The 18,076-nt window shown below is 27.7% G+C and overlaps 2 protein-coding genes across 2 annotated transcripts; one reads left to right on the forward strand and one right to left on the reverse strand.

The window, feature by feature from the left end:
* Positions 1 to 3,863: 3,863 nt before the first annotated feature.
* On the forward strand, positions 3,864 to 7,548 carry LOC113868808 (anthranilate synthase beta subunit 2, chloroplastic-like). Its single transcript, XM_027504715.1, has 8 exons — positions 3,864 to 4,050; positions 4,140 to 4,297; positions 4,884 to 4,954; positions 5,096 to 5,133; positions 5,352 to 5,462; positions 5,694 to 5,793; positions 5,981 to 6,116; positions 7,067 to 7,548. The coding sequence occupies exons 1-8, from the start codon at positions 3,936 to 3,938 to the stop codon at positions 7,166 to 7,168; spliced, it is 831 nt and encodes a 276-aa protein (XP_027360516.1). The 5' UTR covers positions 3,864 to 3,935; the 3' UTR covers positions 7,169 to 7,548.
* A 3,688-nt stretch (positions 7,549 to 11,236) lies between these two features.
* LOC113869065 (probable xyloglucan endotransglucosylase/hydrolase protein 28) lies at positions 11,237 to 14,057 on the reverse strand. The gene is made up of 4 exons (XM_027505192.1): positions 13,673 to 14,057; positions 13,487 to 13,587; positions 12,765 to 12,973; positions 11,237 to 12,106 (listed from the first exon to the last, which is right to left on the reverse strand). Exons 1-4 carry the CDS (start codon positions 13,869 to 13,871, stop codon positions 11,605 to 11,607), a joined length of 1,011 nt encoding a protein of 336 aa, XP_027360993.1. The 5' UTR covers positions 13,872 to 14,057; the 3' UTR covers positions 11,237 to 11,604.
* Between the last annotated feature and the right edge of the window lie 4,019 nt (positions 14,058 to 18,076).

Genomic DNA, 18,076 nt, shown 5'->3' on the forward strand with positions numbered 1-18,076 from the left:
TAAAATATCAATAAAAAAAGAGTATTTTCATAAATTAAAAATAATAATTAATAAAAAATATAGTTGGTGTCAAGAGCATCTTTACCTTTATTTATTTAACTCTTAAATAAATGTCTCTTTGATCACTTAACCACGGTAAAATAAATAAATAAATAACACACATATATATATATATAACTTTTCATATTTTATTCTTATTAATAACTCTAAAATTATGTTGACAAAATTAGTTTTTATAATTTATTTTACTATATGATACTTGAATTTTTATATTCTATTAATTTGAAACCTAAAGTTTTTTTCTAAGTTATTAACTTTCTTTTAATTGCAACTGACTACTAAAAAATATTTTTTCCTACTAACTTTTACTTTTTGCAAATTTTAACCATTTCAATTTATAATTTTGTTAACAATTTTATATTTTGTCCAACTGACCCACTAACTTTATATTGTTGCTACAAACTATTATCCTGTGCTGTGCATTAACTTTTTTTGTCTACAAGACTAACTCTTTATAGCTTTTTACTAACTTATTTTCTGCGCAACTTAACCTTTATATATTGTTTCTAATTTTTACAATTAACCTTATCCTCTTTTTTTTTTTTTTGGTTATATGTGTTTGTTCATTAATAAAGTGGAAGGTAATATCATGAAAATAAAATTAAGGTTGGTGGGAATAATAAATAATTTTTTAAAACAAAAGAAGAATTTTTCTTTTTTTTTCGTAGATTTAAGATTTTATTTTATTTTTCCAAGTAATCAAGCTATTTTAATGGGATAAGCCAAGTAATGGAGAGGCTTGTGGTCATAGGTTAATAGTTTAAGAGGAGGTTCAAATCAATAATTGAAAGGGAAAGGAGAACATGTGCAATAGGGTGGAAGACAATCAATTTAATGATAATTTTTTTAATAGAAGAAAGGAATCTTTTATTTTCATTAATAAGAATACGATTTTAGTCAAAATTAATTATGATTTTTGACTCTTTATTTGACTTGATAAATTTTGATAACCTTTGGAGTCCTATTTGAAGAGAAACATGAGATGGTAGGTGTATTAAAGGCATACTAGAGAATCTTTTTAAAAGAAATGAAGTCTTTGAATATGCCTTAGAAGGATAAAATAAGAATTTTGACTTATCAAGTTTTACAACACTTGGAAGTCCAAAATTAAAATGAGATGTGAAATATTAGAAACATCCATTACATTTTTAATAAAAAGGGAGACATGAATGAGTAACCATATCTTATATATTATCAAGAAAAATTGTGATTTTTATAAAGAAAATGTTCTTATATATTATCAATGAGGGTTTTCTAGCATCTTTTCTACAGTTTGGGGACTATATTGTAATTTTTTAAACGGAGGGACTACTTTACAAAAGTTTGGGGACTATATTGTAATTTTTCATTTCTGCATTAAAATGCAAAATCTCGAGCCAGTTTTGCTATAGAGCACTAGTTTTGTGTAGTTTTATAGTGTATGCCTTCAACATTGTAAGAAATATGATTGATTAATTTGAAATTTATAAAATTTTAAAATTATAATATTAATAATACAAGATAATTAAAAATAATCTAACTATTTTTGCATGGTATTCAAATTGATATGCAGGGTACAAAATTGAATAGGCTTATGACAAACTTTGCCAATTTTGTATATGCTGAACCAATATGTTGAATGATAAAACAAAAATTACCCATTTGGATTTTGCAATGATGCTAATTTTTTCTCCAACATTTTACAGAAATATTATTTATAAATCTTTAAGATGTCAATGAACTTTGTATAGAACATTGGTGAAGGGAAAATAAATTTTTCAAATATAGATTCAGAAAATGTAGCAGTTAATCTTTAAAGCATATTTAATCTTTAAACAATAGTTTAAATATATGCTTTTTATTTATAATGAAATTTCGTGCATTCTAAGGGTATTAACTAGTTAGAAAAGAAATATTATGTTTTCTACTACAAGGAAAATAAAATATTTTTATTTAATTATCATAAAATATTTTTGATCTCTTATCTAATCTTAAATTATCATATGAATGATAATTATCAAGTTTGGTAATAATTCATTTAAAATTCATGTTTATAATATATCCTTTTTAATTCATAGTATAAAAATATTTACATAATAATATATTAATATTGATTTTTCCTTTTCAAATCGTTATACAGTTGAAGAATATTAGCAATATATTGTTTCATGGACTTTTTGTTATATTATTTTATTAAGTAATTTCATATTATAGTCAATATTAATCAATATATTAATTAATATGAAATACATTAATTAATCTTTTAAAAATACTCATTTGTTAAATCCTTTTAAATTAAAAATATCTATTAACATTAGAATAGAACTTATTAAATAATAAAATTATAGTAAAAAAAATCAATATAAAAGGAATTCACTTGCTCGAAGAGTAAGTTTTGATTACTTCCTTTATTTAATATTTTTTTATAAATATTAAATATAATTGATTTGACCATTAAATATATAGTATTATATTCATAATTACTACGTATATTAAATTTTCGATAGTTCAAATATATATATATATATATATATATATATATAGCTAATATTTATGTATATTTTAAAAAATAAATTATATATTAAAATTAAATTATTTGATGAAAAGTGTCAATTAATTTTTAAATTTATAAATTTTATGTAATTAATTTATTTAATTCTTAAACCAATGATTGAATTAATGAAATTTAATGTCTATAAAAAATATTAAATAAAATTAACCCAAACTTACTCCTATCTTTCCGATGTTAATAATATATTTTTAATATACTAATGAATCATTAATTTAAATTTTTATATGGAAAAATCAAATATTAAAATATGAGATTTTAAGAAAAACTACGAGAATATAGAAAAATTTCTAAACTTGGTATTTTAAAAAAATTCTAATTTATTTTGAAAAATTGCTATATTTGATTTTATATTTTGATAATTTTTTAATAAAATTTCTAATGACAAATTTTGATACTTCAAATTTTTTTATAATTTTTAATTGTTTCATCTCTAAATCTATGCACTTATGTAACAACAATTTTTGAAATTTCATATTTTAATATTTTTTTTCGAAAACCTCATATTTAACCTAACAATTTTATATTAATTACACGTAAATCCGTTTCTACACGAGGTAAATTCAATCCCAATTTCACAAGTCTCGTGTTGAAATTTTTTTTACAGTATGTCTAAGCCATACAATTAAATATTATATAGTAATTTTTTATAAAAAATAAAATATTACAATAATAAATTAATAATGTTAATATTTTAATTTAAATACTATAATTTTCAATAAAAACTTATTATTTTTTAAAATAATAAAATTTTAAAAATATGACACAAAAACTAATAAACACATTTAGTAATCTTATTTTTATAAAAAAAGCTATTATAAATTTTTTATTATATCTTTTGAATAATTTTTCTCTCATTTTAATTGTTTACTTTAATTTCTCTTTCTATAACAGTTATTTAAATATTTAATTTTTATTAAAATTATAAAGTGATTGTTATCTTAAACTCGAAGAGTGTAAATTATTATTAAAAGTCATGAGATATTATAAGATTTAATCAATAAATAGTATTTAATGTTATAAATTTTAATAAAAAATATTATTTATTAATTTATTGTTATATATGTTTAAATATATACTAAAAAGTTAAGAATTTATTATATATTATTAAATGCACGTTAAAAAAACTAATAAATTAATGATAGCAATAAAAAAGGGCAAGTATGTCATAATGAAAGCTGCGACCAACCTCGGAAAAAACGTTGTATTATGCAAATTAAAAAAATTATATAATATGCTTTTGCTCTGCAAACTTGCAAAGTAGATTGGTAAGAGTACCTAGTACTTGTGTGACGTGTTGTGCTTGAGCAAAGAGAACAACACAACAATGGCTACCACATTCTTCTCTCCCTTGTCACTTCTTCATCCAAAATCCCCGTCTCGCTCTCACTCACCATACCAATCTCTCCACTCTCTCAGATACCGCCACCAATTTTCCCTCAGTACCCTTCTTTTTGCCAAATTTCTCCTTTTTCTTGCAGTCTTGGTTCATGAATCAGTTTTGATATAAAGTTTGATTTTTTATTTGCAGGTGTGGTTTCTGTGGCCAAAAGGGCAAATGGGGTGGTGCCGAAAGGTGCTCTAGGTGTCTTGGAGGCCAATTCTAATTTCCCCGTTTCTGCTAAAAAATCAAATAATCCAATTGTTGTGATTGACAACTATGACAGCTTTACCTATAACCTTTGCCAGGTTCTCTTTTTAGCACTTTTGTGGTTTCTGCTTGATGTTGGTTTTTTTTTTTAAGTTTTTTTTTGTTCTTTTTGTGCTTGATCACTGTATAATACATATACTGCACTCTGTCTGTTTGAGAAAATGTAGGGGTGTTGATTATGTTTTACTATTAATTTCTGTGCGTGTGTTTTTTTATTGTTTTTATTTTAATTTCTGTCCAGAAGTCCTGTGGGTTGACTATTTTGAAGTCTGTAGAAGATCTACACCCAATTAGAAGAAATTGTTGAAGTTATTAAAAAATTGATACAAAATTTGTTGAGATCAAACCGCTAATTCTAATTCTTTAGATGATTTTTTTGTAATGGGCAAAAATTTTGCTAATTTTCCCCTTTTCTCTTAAATTTTTATTTTTTCTTTAAATTAAACTGAACTTTTTTCCAACTGATTCATAAAGAGTTTGGAATTGTTCCCTTCTTGTTGAAAGAGAAGTACAATTAGGAATAGAGTTTGAGATCTTTGTTTACAGAATCGGTTGTTGTACATGTTCATCTGTTCTTTCTACAAAAGAGGTTATTCTGATATTTTATCATATTTACATTTGAAGTATATGGGGGAGTTAGGATTTCACTTTGAAGTCTACCGGAATGATGAGTTGACAGTGGAGGAGTTGAAAAGGTAAAATTATTTTTTATGGTTTTGCATGTCTAACATTTTCTTATCGATGAAGCGGTTTGTGGGATGATGCTTTATAATGGTTCCTGAAGTAATAGGGAAGCTGTGTTTTTTTATTTATTTTATTTTGTGCCTTTTGAATAGGAAAAATCCTAGGGGAGTGCTGATATCACCTGGGCCAGGTAAGGCTTTGCTTCTTTAGAATTTTCAATTGCTTTAGGTTTCTACATTATTAATTAATTCGTTAATTAATAAACCAGGTTAGGCTTGGCTTCTTTAGAATTTTCAATTGCTTTTATGTTTCTAGATTACTAGTTAATTCGTTAATTAATAAATAAACCCTATATATGATCTATGTTTGGATACACAATACAGCTAATTTACAGCTTCATCCTCACAGGGACGCCTCAAGACTCAGGCATCTCTTTGCAAACAGTTTTGGAACTTGGACCAATTGTACCTGTGTTTGGTGTGTGCATGGGTTTGCAGTGCATGGGAGAGGCTTTTGGAGGTGAGTCTTAATGGATTCCATGTAATCCCCGTAGCCACTGATCTATTAGGTTCATGGAAATGAGTGTAAAATTTTCTTGACATCGGTGTCTGTTATTCATCATTAATGTGGCTTTCAGCAAGAATCAAGCATTTTTACTTTTACCCTTTAATCTCCCTCTCTCAAATCCATTTCTTCCCTTTGGTTGGGCTGTCACAAAGGATCAAGACTTTCTCCTTTTATCCTGTGCAGGGAAGATTGTTCGTGCTCCTTCTGGCGTCATGCATGGAAAAAGTTCTTTGGTTTACTATGATGAGAAAGGAGAAGACGGATTACTTGCTGGACTATCAAAGTAAAGTTTTTATTACTTTTAAATGAAATACTGGAGCTTTGTTCTCCATTGTTTCCAATTTTTCTAATACAATCTCATATAATGTACCATTGGTCATCACTTATCAGCTGCTGCATTATGTTTGTTTTCAACTGTTTATTATGAGGTCTGACATATTTTTGCTCTGTTAAAATCATATCTTTTCCAGTCCTTTTTTGGCTGGTAGATATCACAGCCTTGTAATTGAAAAAGAGAGCTTTCCTCACAATGAACTCGAGGTAACAGCCTGGACAGAAGATGGTCTTGTAATGGCTGCTCGTCATAGGAAATATAAGCACGTACAGGTAACATCGTAATCTTCCTGCAGTTGTGTTATCTTATTCAGCATTAAATCAATATTCTATCTAATTATAATTTTCTACTATTAGTATCAATGTAAAATACCTTCGTCTAAATTATTGTATGGTTTAATTAATGAAGGAACATTAAATGGATATCCCTGTCATGAACAATAAATAAACAGGGAATATTGGAACTGGATGATTAATATATGAGATTGAAATATTCATATTGTAGCTTTAACTAGTTAAAGTATAACTGCTGATTCTTGGTCTTCCTTTAGTGGAGGCTAAATATTTCCCTTAGGATATTTTTGTTTTACAATCTAGGAGGAATCTGTATCCTAAACACAAATAGAGGAAAACAGTGAAATTTGGTTCATTCTTGATATGGAGTTTAGTTGATGTCCTCCATAGCTACATCGGTATCCTCTCCAATATTTTGGCATGTACTTTATTACTTTTTCCATGTTCAAGAGGTATTTAATATAAAGTTCAAGTAAATCAATGTAAATGTTAGTCTCATGCAAATTTGGGTAATTTATGAAGGTGATTGCATGAGTCTTGAAACTACGTACACTCTCTATAGAACCTGCAGTATTCTGTCATCCAGCCTCAAATCACATAGTAAAAGTACTTTATTCTACCACGTATAAATGTTTGTTCTGGATTAGTGCGATTACAACCCTTATATCTTGTCACCTATTTTTTCATTGCTTATACTTTGTAGGGGAATATCTCAATAGATCAATATTCTATCTAATTATAACTTTGTAGAAAGCTTAGCTACTTTTGGTAGTGTTTTGCGATCAATTCAAAACCTTCACCTTACACACACATCCCTAGTTAGCAATAAAGAATTCTGTTGATATGAACTTTATGCTTTCTTTTTGGCTTTGAACTTGCTATTTGTCTCCCTTCTCCACATTCAAAACTTTACTTTCATGTAACTACAGGGGGTTCAGTTTCATCCAGAGAGCATTATAACCCCTGAAGGCAAGACAATTGTCCGTAATTTTGTCAAGCTTATAGAGAAGAAGGAGGCTGGTGGTTCTTGAAACAATATTTCATTAATGCCAAATGCTTAGCGTATAATAAAATTGTGGCTTGACGGCTCATACATGAACACAGTTTGAAATTCTGCAGCAAACCTGAAAGGAAATAAAAAAATTAACTTCTTTGTCAGACCACAGTATAGAATGATATCATAGCAAAGTTTGGTAGGGAAAAAACATTGGCCTGATATTGATCTTTATTATTTCCTTTTCCTGAACTTAATAAATTTCATTTTAGTTTATTGTTGGTTCCCTGTACCTTTGTATATATATTGAGCTTTTCTATCCTCCTAATAATTCTTCTGTTACTTTATACAGTAAAAGAACTGTATGGATTTATTATCTCGAAAACTCGTAGAGTATTTAATAGCTTCTTCCTTGAGTAATTAAGATTTGTGGACATAAAAGGTAGGAACATTAAAATATCTAATATATGTTTTATTTGCGAGCAAACATACGATGTGAATGAAGAGGTGTTAGTGGCAACTTTTACATGTAGAGAGAGACCCAACAAATGGGTTAGCTAAGGTTGCACTATGGCCAAACAAAATTGAGAGGAAAGAATTTCACTATGAAGTTATTTAATAATTTGGTTTCTCAATGAACATGGGGATAATTTTGAAAATCAACGCAAGATAGATTTCATTGTGAATAATGTCACGATGAATTTAAAACAAAATCTTATACTTGATGATAATACTAGATTTGCAAAAGGTTTTTTTTTAAAAAGTCAATGCAGTTGTATAATAGAATGGAAATATGTGATGTGATGTTCTACACCAAAAATATGGTGTCATAAGACGTTTAATAGTTCAATAGAAGTTGGAAAAATATATACTTCACGTGAGTTTTCTGTTTGCGAGACACAGGAAAAGGTTTCCAATTTGCAAAGTCAGTACGCAGTAATATGATAGTAGTGGTTTCTGTGATAGCTGAGACGTGGCTCGTGAGGTATGAAGATGACAGTGTGCAATTGAAAAGAGATCAGAAGTTTATGGCTAAAATATGCTTTGTTTGGGAGTTTAGAAGAAGCAAATCAGAAGAGTAAAAGAGATCAGAAGAGATTTAAAAATAAGAGAGTAGATGAAAAGAGACGAGGAGGAAGGAAAGTCAATACAAAACTCTAAATTAAAGACTTTAGAAATATAATATTACAAGAGTTTTGAAAAGTTTACGAAACTTCCATTTCTTGTATAAAAAATTTTAAACAAATTATTATCACATAATTTTTTTTTCTCTCAAAAATTAATTCTCAAATAAAGTTATAGACTTTTTAACTACAGGTAATTTTTGAAAAACCTTACATTTAAATTTAGAAACTTGATTTTAAACTAAAGTGTAAAGTCAATTTTTCATGCATGTAAATAGTCAGTATGTGTTATTGGATAAGTATAATAAGTTTGGTTACTGAATTTTAACCACGTGATATTTATTTTCACAATTAACGTACTGGGGTCGATAGAGTTTGCTTGTATTTCAGGCAAAGGTTTTTGGTCTTCACATGGAAGCAATCTAAGTGTACTGAATACCAGGTGTGAGTTGGATAATAAAATTATAAGATGCCCAAAAATCTTTAAACAAATATAAAGACATACAATATTAAAATTTTCAAAAGCCAACCATATTTATCTTTTTCTCCTCTGCCCAAACATATTTGAAGCACTATTCTTATCTTTCATATTAGAGATTTTTTTTTCCTTGAAAGTATTCTCTCTAAAAAATTAGAAATAAATGTTTATTTTGCACGTATCATTTATGAGAAACAATCCTGCTTGAATAAAAATATATATGAAAAAATGATTTTATTAATCATTTTTCATGCAATGTGAAAAAATAAAAAATAAAAACCAGAAGGCTTACATGCAAATGGGGACTAGAGCTAATTACAAACAGATACTCCTTGTTTGTTAATCATGCTTAAATTTTTATGAGTTACATAGGTAGTATCATCATGTATTTTGAATTAAATTAGAAGTAAATAATGTCTAACTTTCTTGTTTTACAAACAAACTAATTTTAAAGGAGCTTTATCTGTAGTCTTGTTTGTTTTTGGGTTAGAAAATATTTTTTATATTAATTTGGACATATCTAAATCACATTTAATAGTTTAAATCAGTATCATAAAAATCAATTTTACTATAAACTCAACTAAATTGGCACTTATTCTTAACACAATCAGATTAGATATGAAGGCTGAAATTTGAAATTTTTCAAAAAATAGAATCCTAAAAAATAAAGGCAACCAATGGGGGAAGAGAAGTAAGATGGCCTGTGACAAAGGAGAAGCATGTTCATTCTATGGCCTAAATTTCTGAGAGAAATTTAAAAAAGCAACTTCTGTTTCCATCATTTCATCTTTTTAGCTGTCTAGTGGACAAGTTGAGTATTGAAAATTTAATTTTGTAGATATGATAATCAGCTTCGATTATTTCTGATCTTGGTACTTAAAACAAAAAGTCATATTGACATTGATTTTTGTGGTTATGATCCCTTGCCTCCTATGCAAGGCCAAGTCAAATATAATCGTTGCAGGTTGCAGTTATGCATTATTTTTTGCACCTTGCATCATCAATTTGGACTCTGCTTCCCCCTAAAATGGGGAACAATATATTATTTTAAACATGGCTACAGTTCATATTTACTCCATTATACGAAAGGGTATTTCCCTTTGTTGCAATCAATCTTCAATCAACACAATGGAGCAAACATTGCTTTATCAAGGATTTTTTATTTTTATTTTTTGCATTCAAGAAAAGTTTCAGACATTTGTCAAACTAGTGCTATTACTTTTCCAAAATGCTTTTAAAAGTAGAGCGGTTGTCATTGATTAGTTACTTGTACTAATATTATCATTAATAACACAAATTAATGACATGAAATGATAGTTTCCAAGATGGTAAGTAGGTCGGTTAATTAAATATCACAAGAAAAATATCAGATCAACTAAGATTTTGTCAAAAACTTGGCTTAGAAAAACTGTTCACTGTCAAAGTATTTACACATTGTTTTTCTGAAAACTTAAAATATATAATCTTCTCCCCTTAAACAAGTCACAGTTTCAGTCATATGGAATTCGTTTCCTTAACAATATTATTAGCTTGAGTAATCTCAATTAGTGATTGGGTCAGCGGCAAAATGCACAATTATTATTATTAGAGTTAGATAAGTTTATAATTTCTGTAAATATTATTATTAGGTTCTATTTAGTAAAATTAGCTAAAGTATGTAGCCTAGAACTAATTGTAGAATAAATTAAAATGTGTTACATGAATAAAAAATGTTAAAATTATTTGTATAAATATAAATTATTTGCAAAGAAAATGATAAAAATAAAAAAATATATCGAAAGCTAGTTTTTAAAAAATAGAATTTTACTAGAAGTAATTTTTCATATGCTAACTTATAAAAGTTATATGCTTACTAATTATCTGCTTATATTATCAAACACTGTTAGTCCCTATGAAAATTTGTTAGTATTTAATTCTTAATATTTTAAAAGAATAAAAAATTAGCCCATATCATTAAAAATATTAAACGTGAATATCTAACAAGGACTAATATTTTACTTCTTTAAAATATTAGAGCCTAAATACTAATAATTTTTGTTTATAAGAATTAATTATAAAATCAAGGACAAGTTGTTATTCTTATGTGAAAAATGAAAGACAGAATTTTGAGCTTTTGGTTTTGGAACAAAGCGGGTGACTGCAATAGGATAACAGGCAGGAGAATAAGCAGTAAGCAGTATCTATAGAGATCCCAACTGCCCATTTGAAATTATCAAGTATACGGCAGAAGACAAAAGCATTGGAAAGAAAAAGTAGAGAGAGAAACTTTGGTCACACTATTTAATGAAAGCAGCAGTAAACAAACCAGCTAGCTGCAGCAGCATTTGTCACATTCAAGCTTGACTTTGGATTCCAATTAGATTGACAAAATGGCCACATTTTATGTCCTTAAGCTGACAAATATGACCTTGTAATTTTCCACAGTCCAACACACCTCAGTACCACTCATGGACTAAATATAAAACCCATTTTGGTTGGTTTCATTTTGGATGTGGCATACCAACATAAAAATAATTCACCTAACATTCATTAAATAACCCATCCTCATCCAAAACTTAGTTTATTGAAACCCTGAGGTGTTTCTAAATACATAAATCATCATCATCAAGAGATTCAATTTGCATAAGACATCAATGAGGAAATACCTGGGAACCTGAAGGGATGAGGGACTATACAAAAGACCACCAGCAAGAACCATATATCATAAACTATCATATTAAGGACTTGTATGTCCAAACCTCTCTCTCTCTCTCTCTCTATACACCAAAATGAAAGGAAAAAAGATATATATTGTTAACCCAGGTAAATCAAACAGGATCAAAGATTAAAACATTTCTTTTATGACAAAATCTTCATATGGAACTACATATATTAAAATGAAGCAGCCTCTTCCTGGCTTACTTTACTGCGGCGGTGCCGCTTTACATGGTGGCGCCGGCCATTACCGAACGTCACGGGATCAAACTTTCTCAGCCTTTCAGCTTCTTGGCCATTGATCACACACTCTGGTGGAGGGACTTTGTATCTCACTGTATCATAGCAGTAAGAGTATGTCATGTGCTTCAACCTGAAGTTGTCCATTTTAGTTCTTTGTACTGGTGTGACACCAGAAGGAACTGCTTCAGAACCTTGAGCAGTGTCACATTTGGCCACATGCTCAATAGGATCAACTGCACAACCATGCAGGACAAGGTCAGAGAACTCAGCAACATAGGGTGCATACTTGTAATTTACTCTGTATTTGCCTCCATTGGTCGCCCAATCAGATGCATCCCATATGGTGGCATACAAAGTCATTGGCTTTGAGGGGAAATCTCCTCCCATAGATTCTGTTCTCTTCACTTCTCTAATAGGAACATCATCCACATAAAATCTGCATCAGGATAAAAATAAATCACAAATAATTATCAAATCAAGCAATACAAAGTAGTCAATTAAGTAACATGGTGGGACATAAAAGGAAATCCAGAATAATTTCATCCTATATAAGGGACAGATGAGACCCACTTGGTAGTAGCAGCCATAGTAACTAAGGAATGAATATTGATTACTATTTCATGAATTTAGGTAGACAAAAATAGTTCTCCAACAACTAAGAATTTATCTAGTGGGTCACACATCCCACCAAATTTTTATCTTGTGGGTTCCTCTCTACAAGGATATATATAATTTAAAAATTAGGTCCTTTCATATCTGGTTTTTATTCATTATCAGCAAGTAATCAATGCATAAATTGTACATACAAGTCCCATTAGGGGAAAAAACTGGTTTTTGATAAAACTGTGGATGTAGTAAACGGTAAAAGAAAACCAGAGAATCTTTGAACAAAACCCCACCACCAATCCAGCAACAAAAGCCATCAAATATCAACACACAAGCAAGGGATTGCTAGAATATAAAAGGCAACAATAGGGACAGGTAAAGAAACTAGTTTTACCATAAGAAGGAAAATGTAGGCATGATATATAAAATCTAAAATAGAACACCAAATAACCAAATATGGCACGTGGGATTCAAATAAGATTTCTTACATGATCTTAGAATCTGTCCATAGAATACTGTATTGATGGAAATCATCAGTAGGATCAAACCAGAGACCATATCTTTCCTCTCTACCAATGCTGGTACTTCCATTACCATAAACATTAGTCTGAATCCTCCAATCTTTGCCTCTAATGTTTCCCAAAAATTCAAAGTCTATTTCATCATGATTTTTCTGGAACATGTCACCATTGGACATCTGCAGCAGAAAAAATGAGCAATAAATGACTTTTGCCACCTAATTTCTGGGAAAATACGTTCAAAAGGAAAAAGAAGACAAACATACCAACTGGCATTTTCATTTCAACAATAAAAACAAAAAAAATTGAAATTTGCCTCAGAAAAAGGGTCAAAACCGAAAAGAAATTATTATCTTTTGTCTCCATTAGTGATAATGAGACTGAAGAAAATGAAACTGAAAACGCTTTCTGGAAAACCACGACAGCTGGTTGCATCATGTTCTCAACTTTATACCTTAGTTAATGACAAATGAAGAAGAAGAAGAAAAAAATCGATATGAAGGGTCATAACACTTGACTGAGTTACCAAAGTGAAAGAGAGAAATCTTGACGAAGGAGTGGGAAAAAAAAAGAAAAAAAATTGTACCCTTTATATAATTATGATAGATGATTAAATTTCTATAAAAGGGTATGAAATAATAATAAGAAAAATAATTTTTGGATTGGATCATGTGTTAGAAGCAGTCACTCACATAAAACGCAACCACAACACCAGCAGTGTAATCAGCAGGCAACTTAATGGAAGCGCTGAAATAGCCGTGAAGGTAAAGATCATGAGACACAAATCCAGAACCTGAAAGATTTAAAAAAAAATTAAAACGAAAACATCACCGTATTTGAAAAAGAAAAATCGAAAAGTGGATGAAAGATGAGAGAACCTGTTCTTTCATCGAGTGAAAGATGAACGGATTTTCCATCCTTATGAATGAGCAAATTACTGTCCCCAAACAAGGGTGTGTATCCTTCTTCAAAGGGTATGATGGGTAAGTTTTTTCTGAGTGACCCAGTAGAAGGCAAGAGAAGAAAAAGCAGAGAAGAAAAGAAGAGCAAACCCATGTGACACCCTCCCAGTCCCATATTTGTTTCCTTAAAGTGATTTGTGTGTCCAAGGATTTCCTGTTCTATTTTTCTTTCCTCTCTATGTGTATTTTGTGACACTGTAATATTATTATATAGAAGAAAGAGGGAGGAGTGAAGAGGAAGAAGAACAAAGGATGATCGTGAGAGAGAGAGAGAGAGAGAGAATATAACGTTTTATTGGCCAGACTTGGGAATGTGCTGTGTAGAGCTGTTCATATTAAGACAATTTTTATTTTCGTTTCTTTTTAGTTTTTATATAATTTTTAAGAGACAATTATGCTTAAATTATATTTATTTTAAATTTAATCTAAATACTGCCAATTTTGCACTGTCATTTCAATCATGATTTATCATATCAATAAAAATTATTAATTTTTATAATAATTAACATACAAATTATAATTTATTTATAAAAGTTTATATTAATTCAAAGATATTTAATTTTTTTATTTATATAACTTAAATTAATGTAATATATGCACTTAAAAAATATATTTTAACATTTATTAATATAGTGAAATTTAATTTTTTTAAAAATTATGGTAGATTTTAGTTTAGTGATAAGTTTTTAAAAATTTTAAATTATAAAATAATTTATAACATGGCATATATCTAAATTTATCGTGTGACATGTACCTTTATAATATTTATTAGCAAAGTATATTTATAAAACTTTTTAGTTAGTTAAAAATTTATTTTAATATCGTAAATACTATTGAAGTATAATTATTCTATTTATTAAAGTAATTGAAATTTGTAGCTAGTAATTTTTTTATAAAAAAAACGCTACTTAGGTAAGTTTTAGCTTTTCAACTCTTGCCCCAAAGTATTTCTTACATTTTTATCCTTGGTATTATTTTTTTATATAATCTCTCCTTTATCTTAAATTTAAAATATTCAATTTTAATGATAAAAAATTAAATTATATAAAAATTATTAAATTTTCGTATAAATATTAACTAAAAACTATATATAATTAAAAAAACATATTTTTAATTTCAAAAAATTATGTAGTAAGTTTTAATATAGTTGTTTGAAAAAAAAAGTCTAAAATAGAAAAAAAAAATACAACAATATTTACTATTTGTGAAAGAGATAGATAGCTCATATATTGTAAATAAATTAAAAATGATCAAATTCCATTTTTGTATAATGCGCAATTGTTAAAATAAAAATATAAATTTATGTGTGTTATTTTATTTAATAAAATACTTATAAATTAAAATATAAAGAAGATAAATAATTTTAATAAGTTAAAATATAAAATTTTTAATCATTTAAAATGTATAATTATCAAATTCAAGTTTAGGTTTGCAATTTTTTGGATGCTTTTTAAAATTTCTTTGTGAAGTTGAGTTAGTATTTGGAAACGGTGGTTTGGTTGATTAGCAATTAAGTAATGATGGTGAAAATGAGAAATGCTTAGGCTTATCATTTGATGCTCTTTTCTTTGTTTGTCTTTTTCCTTTCTCTTTTGCTGGGTTTGATGTCTCCAACTCCTCTCCATCCCTAAAGTAACGCTAATCATCTCTTTTGTGTTGTTTATCAATTAAAATTCTGACATTATAGCAATATGCAACTAAATTAAATATAAATATTTTTATTAAATTAAAATTTTAATTAATAAATAAAACAACGTATAATTTTTGTTCTTTTACCTTTTGTCAACTTTATTTTAAAATACATAATTACTAAACTTTTTAATATATATGTATATATGAAGTTTCAGTTACATTTTGATTAGAAATTATCTGAAAATCAAATTAAAAATTAATATACATAAAAAGGATTAAAACAAAACTCCATTACAATGAAAAATATTTAATTTAGAATTTGTTGATCGTTAACACACTACACTAGCTAAAAGTTGTATCCCTGACATCAACCTTAAGAAGTAATTTCAAATCTTTAGGAGGTGAGACTCAATCTTTGAAATCACAATATAAGGAAGCTCCTAATTTTGCTAAAAAATTTGCACATGTATTGCCCTTATGTAAGGTGTGTGAAATGTCTGATAGTGATTTGTTAATCTTTTCTTGGTTACTCCTTTATATCCTAAATGAGATTAGCATACTTGTGAAAAAGTAAAAAAAAATTATCATGAGATTTTTGACCTCCATTGCATAAAAGTAATAAAATAGATTATTGATATTTAGATTCCAAGCTATTTTTATACCCTAAAGCATGATTATGAGTTCAACATGGGTATTATAAAAAATGTCAATGAACTCAAAAGCTCATTTAAGTTAATTTCCATCCTTATTTCTAATAAGAGAACCGAAACTAGCTCTTCTCCAGCTCCTTAAGTATTCCTATCAATATTAAAGATGAATTCAAATTTTTTATTAGCCTCCTAATGAACCCAATGTTTCAAATAAGTTTGAGATTACTACACTTGTTCATATAATGAAGTTAATTGACAAGATTCATAATATAAAGCATAAATTTGTAAATTGAGATCTTTTTTCCAGTAATGCAATTAGCCTTTTCTAGCCCTTCATATCCACGATAGTGTAGCTGAAAATAAGGGAGGATTGCTTTTATGTTGAGTCATAATCTAGTTGTTAGCATTATATAGTTACAAATCCTTTAGTCCATAGACCAGTACAAATCCACATTTCCTTAGCTGCCTTACAGTATCTGATACAATGGAGAGTGTTCTCAATGTAAGTGTGACATCTTGAATAAAGGGGTGAAGGTGTCAAGTTCTTATGATGCCTTAAGTAATTTGTGAGAAAAACATCACAAAAAATAAGTCAAATTAGAAAATTAATCTTTTCACCACAAGAAAGACGCTAAATTCGTTTTTAACTAATGTATTAGTACAGAGTTCTCTTATCAACAAGTTAGGTAAAATCATGTTTAGCTATATATAACTGCCATCTAAAATACTTGACTAAATAAACTTGTCCTCAACATAACTAATAATTGTGAAGTTAGATTGATGAATAACTAAGGTAATTGATGTAGGTATCAAAGTGACAATTTGAGAAAAATTTCACCTCAATTGTGTTCAAATGTTCTTAACCTACAACTTTATATCTTCAATGTTGACATAGGGATCATGGTCACATAATTTGCCTAGTCTTGACCAGTTATGATATCACAAAGAAACTTGTCCATTAACAAGTCAAAAATTAAACTCATCCCGCATAATATTTTTAGCATTTTTTATTGTTTGTCAAGAGTGACACACTCCATCTTTAGTATAATATAATAATTTATCTTCTTTTACATATTTTTCTATAAGCAATTGGACCCAAAGTTTTTTTTTTTTTTGTTCATCATATTCCAAACTCTTTTACTCAATAAAATCACATTAGTTTTCCTAGTTTTTCACAGACTAAGCCCATCATCTTGGGTTTTATGAGTGAGTGCATTTTAGTTCATGAGGTTAATTTCTTTTCTATCATTATTCTTCCAAAGTCAATTACCACACACTTATCAATTGAGTGACAAATAGATTAAGATTGCAACAGTCAGTATATTTATAGGTAGTATGTAAGGATCGTCATAATAACTAACTTAACTAGAATTAAACGCTCTACTTTATTAAAGAAACTAGGCTTTTAAATAGTAAGCTTATATTGAATTTTCTTCATAATAAAGTCAAAGTATATTTTTTCACTCTACTTGATATCATTGAAAAACCTAAATACTTATCTAAGGAAGTAAAATAATTACTTGAGGTAGATGTAAAGTTGACTTGTTTTCCACCATTAATACTAGTCAAAGCTAACAAAGCATAAACCCTGAAATTTTATCAAATTAACCTTCAAACTAAACATAGTACTAAATTTGTAAAGAATTTTTTTTATAATTATGATATTGTTAACATTAAGGTTGTAATTAGCAATAAAAAATTACTATTTAAAATATATTTTAGTATATCAACGATATAATATATATATATATATATATATATATAATAAATAATCCGTATCGTTCATATAAAAAGTGTAAGTTTAACTAAATATTTAATTTTTTTATTAAATGTTATATTTAAGTCTTCATATAAATATTTTTATTATGTAATGATCCTTGTTGTTAACATTATTATAATGGTAAAGATTAAAATGTTAAAAAACACTTATACAATAATTAAAATGTAAGTTTTTAAATATAAAAATTAATTATAAAGATTAAAAATAGAATCTAAACTATAAATTTATAATTGTAATTTTATTAATTTCTCTTATAAA

The sequence above is a fragment of the Abrus precatorius genome, unplaced genomic scaffold (assembly GCF_003935025.1).
Source record: "Abrus precatorius isolate BTA unplaced genomic scaffold, Abrus_2018 Scaffold6, whole genome shotgun sequence".
Lineage (NCBI taxonomy): Eukaryota > Viridiplantae > Streptophyta > Magnoliopsida > Fabales > Fabaceae > Abrus > Abrus precatorius.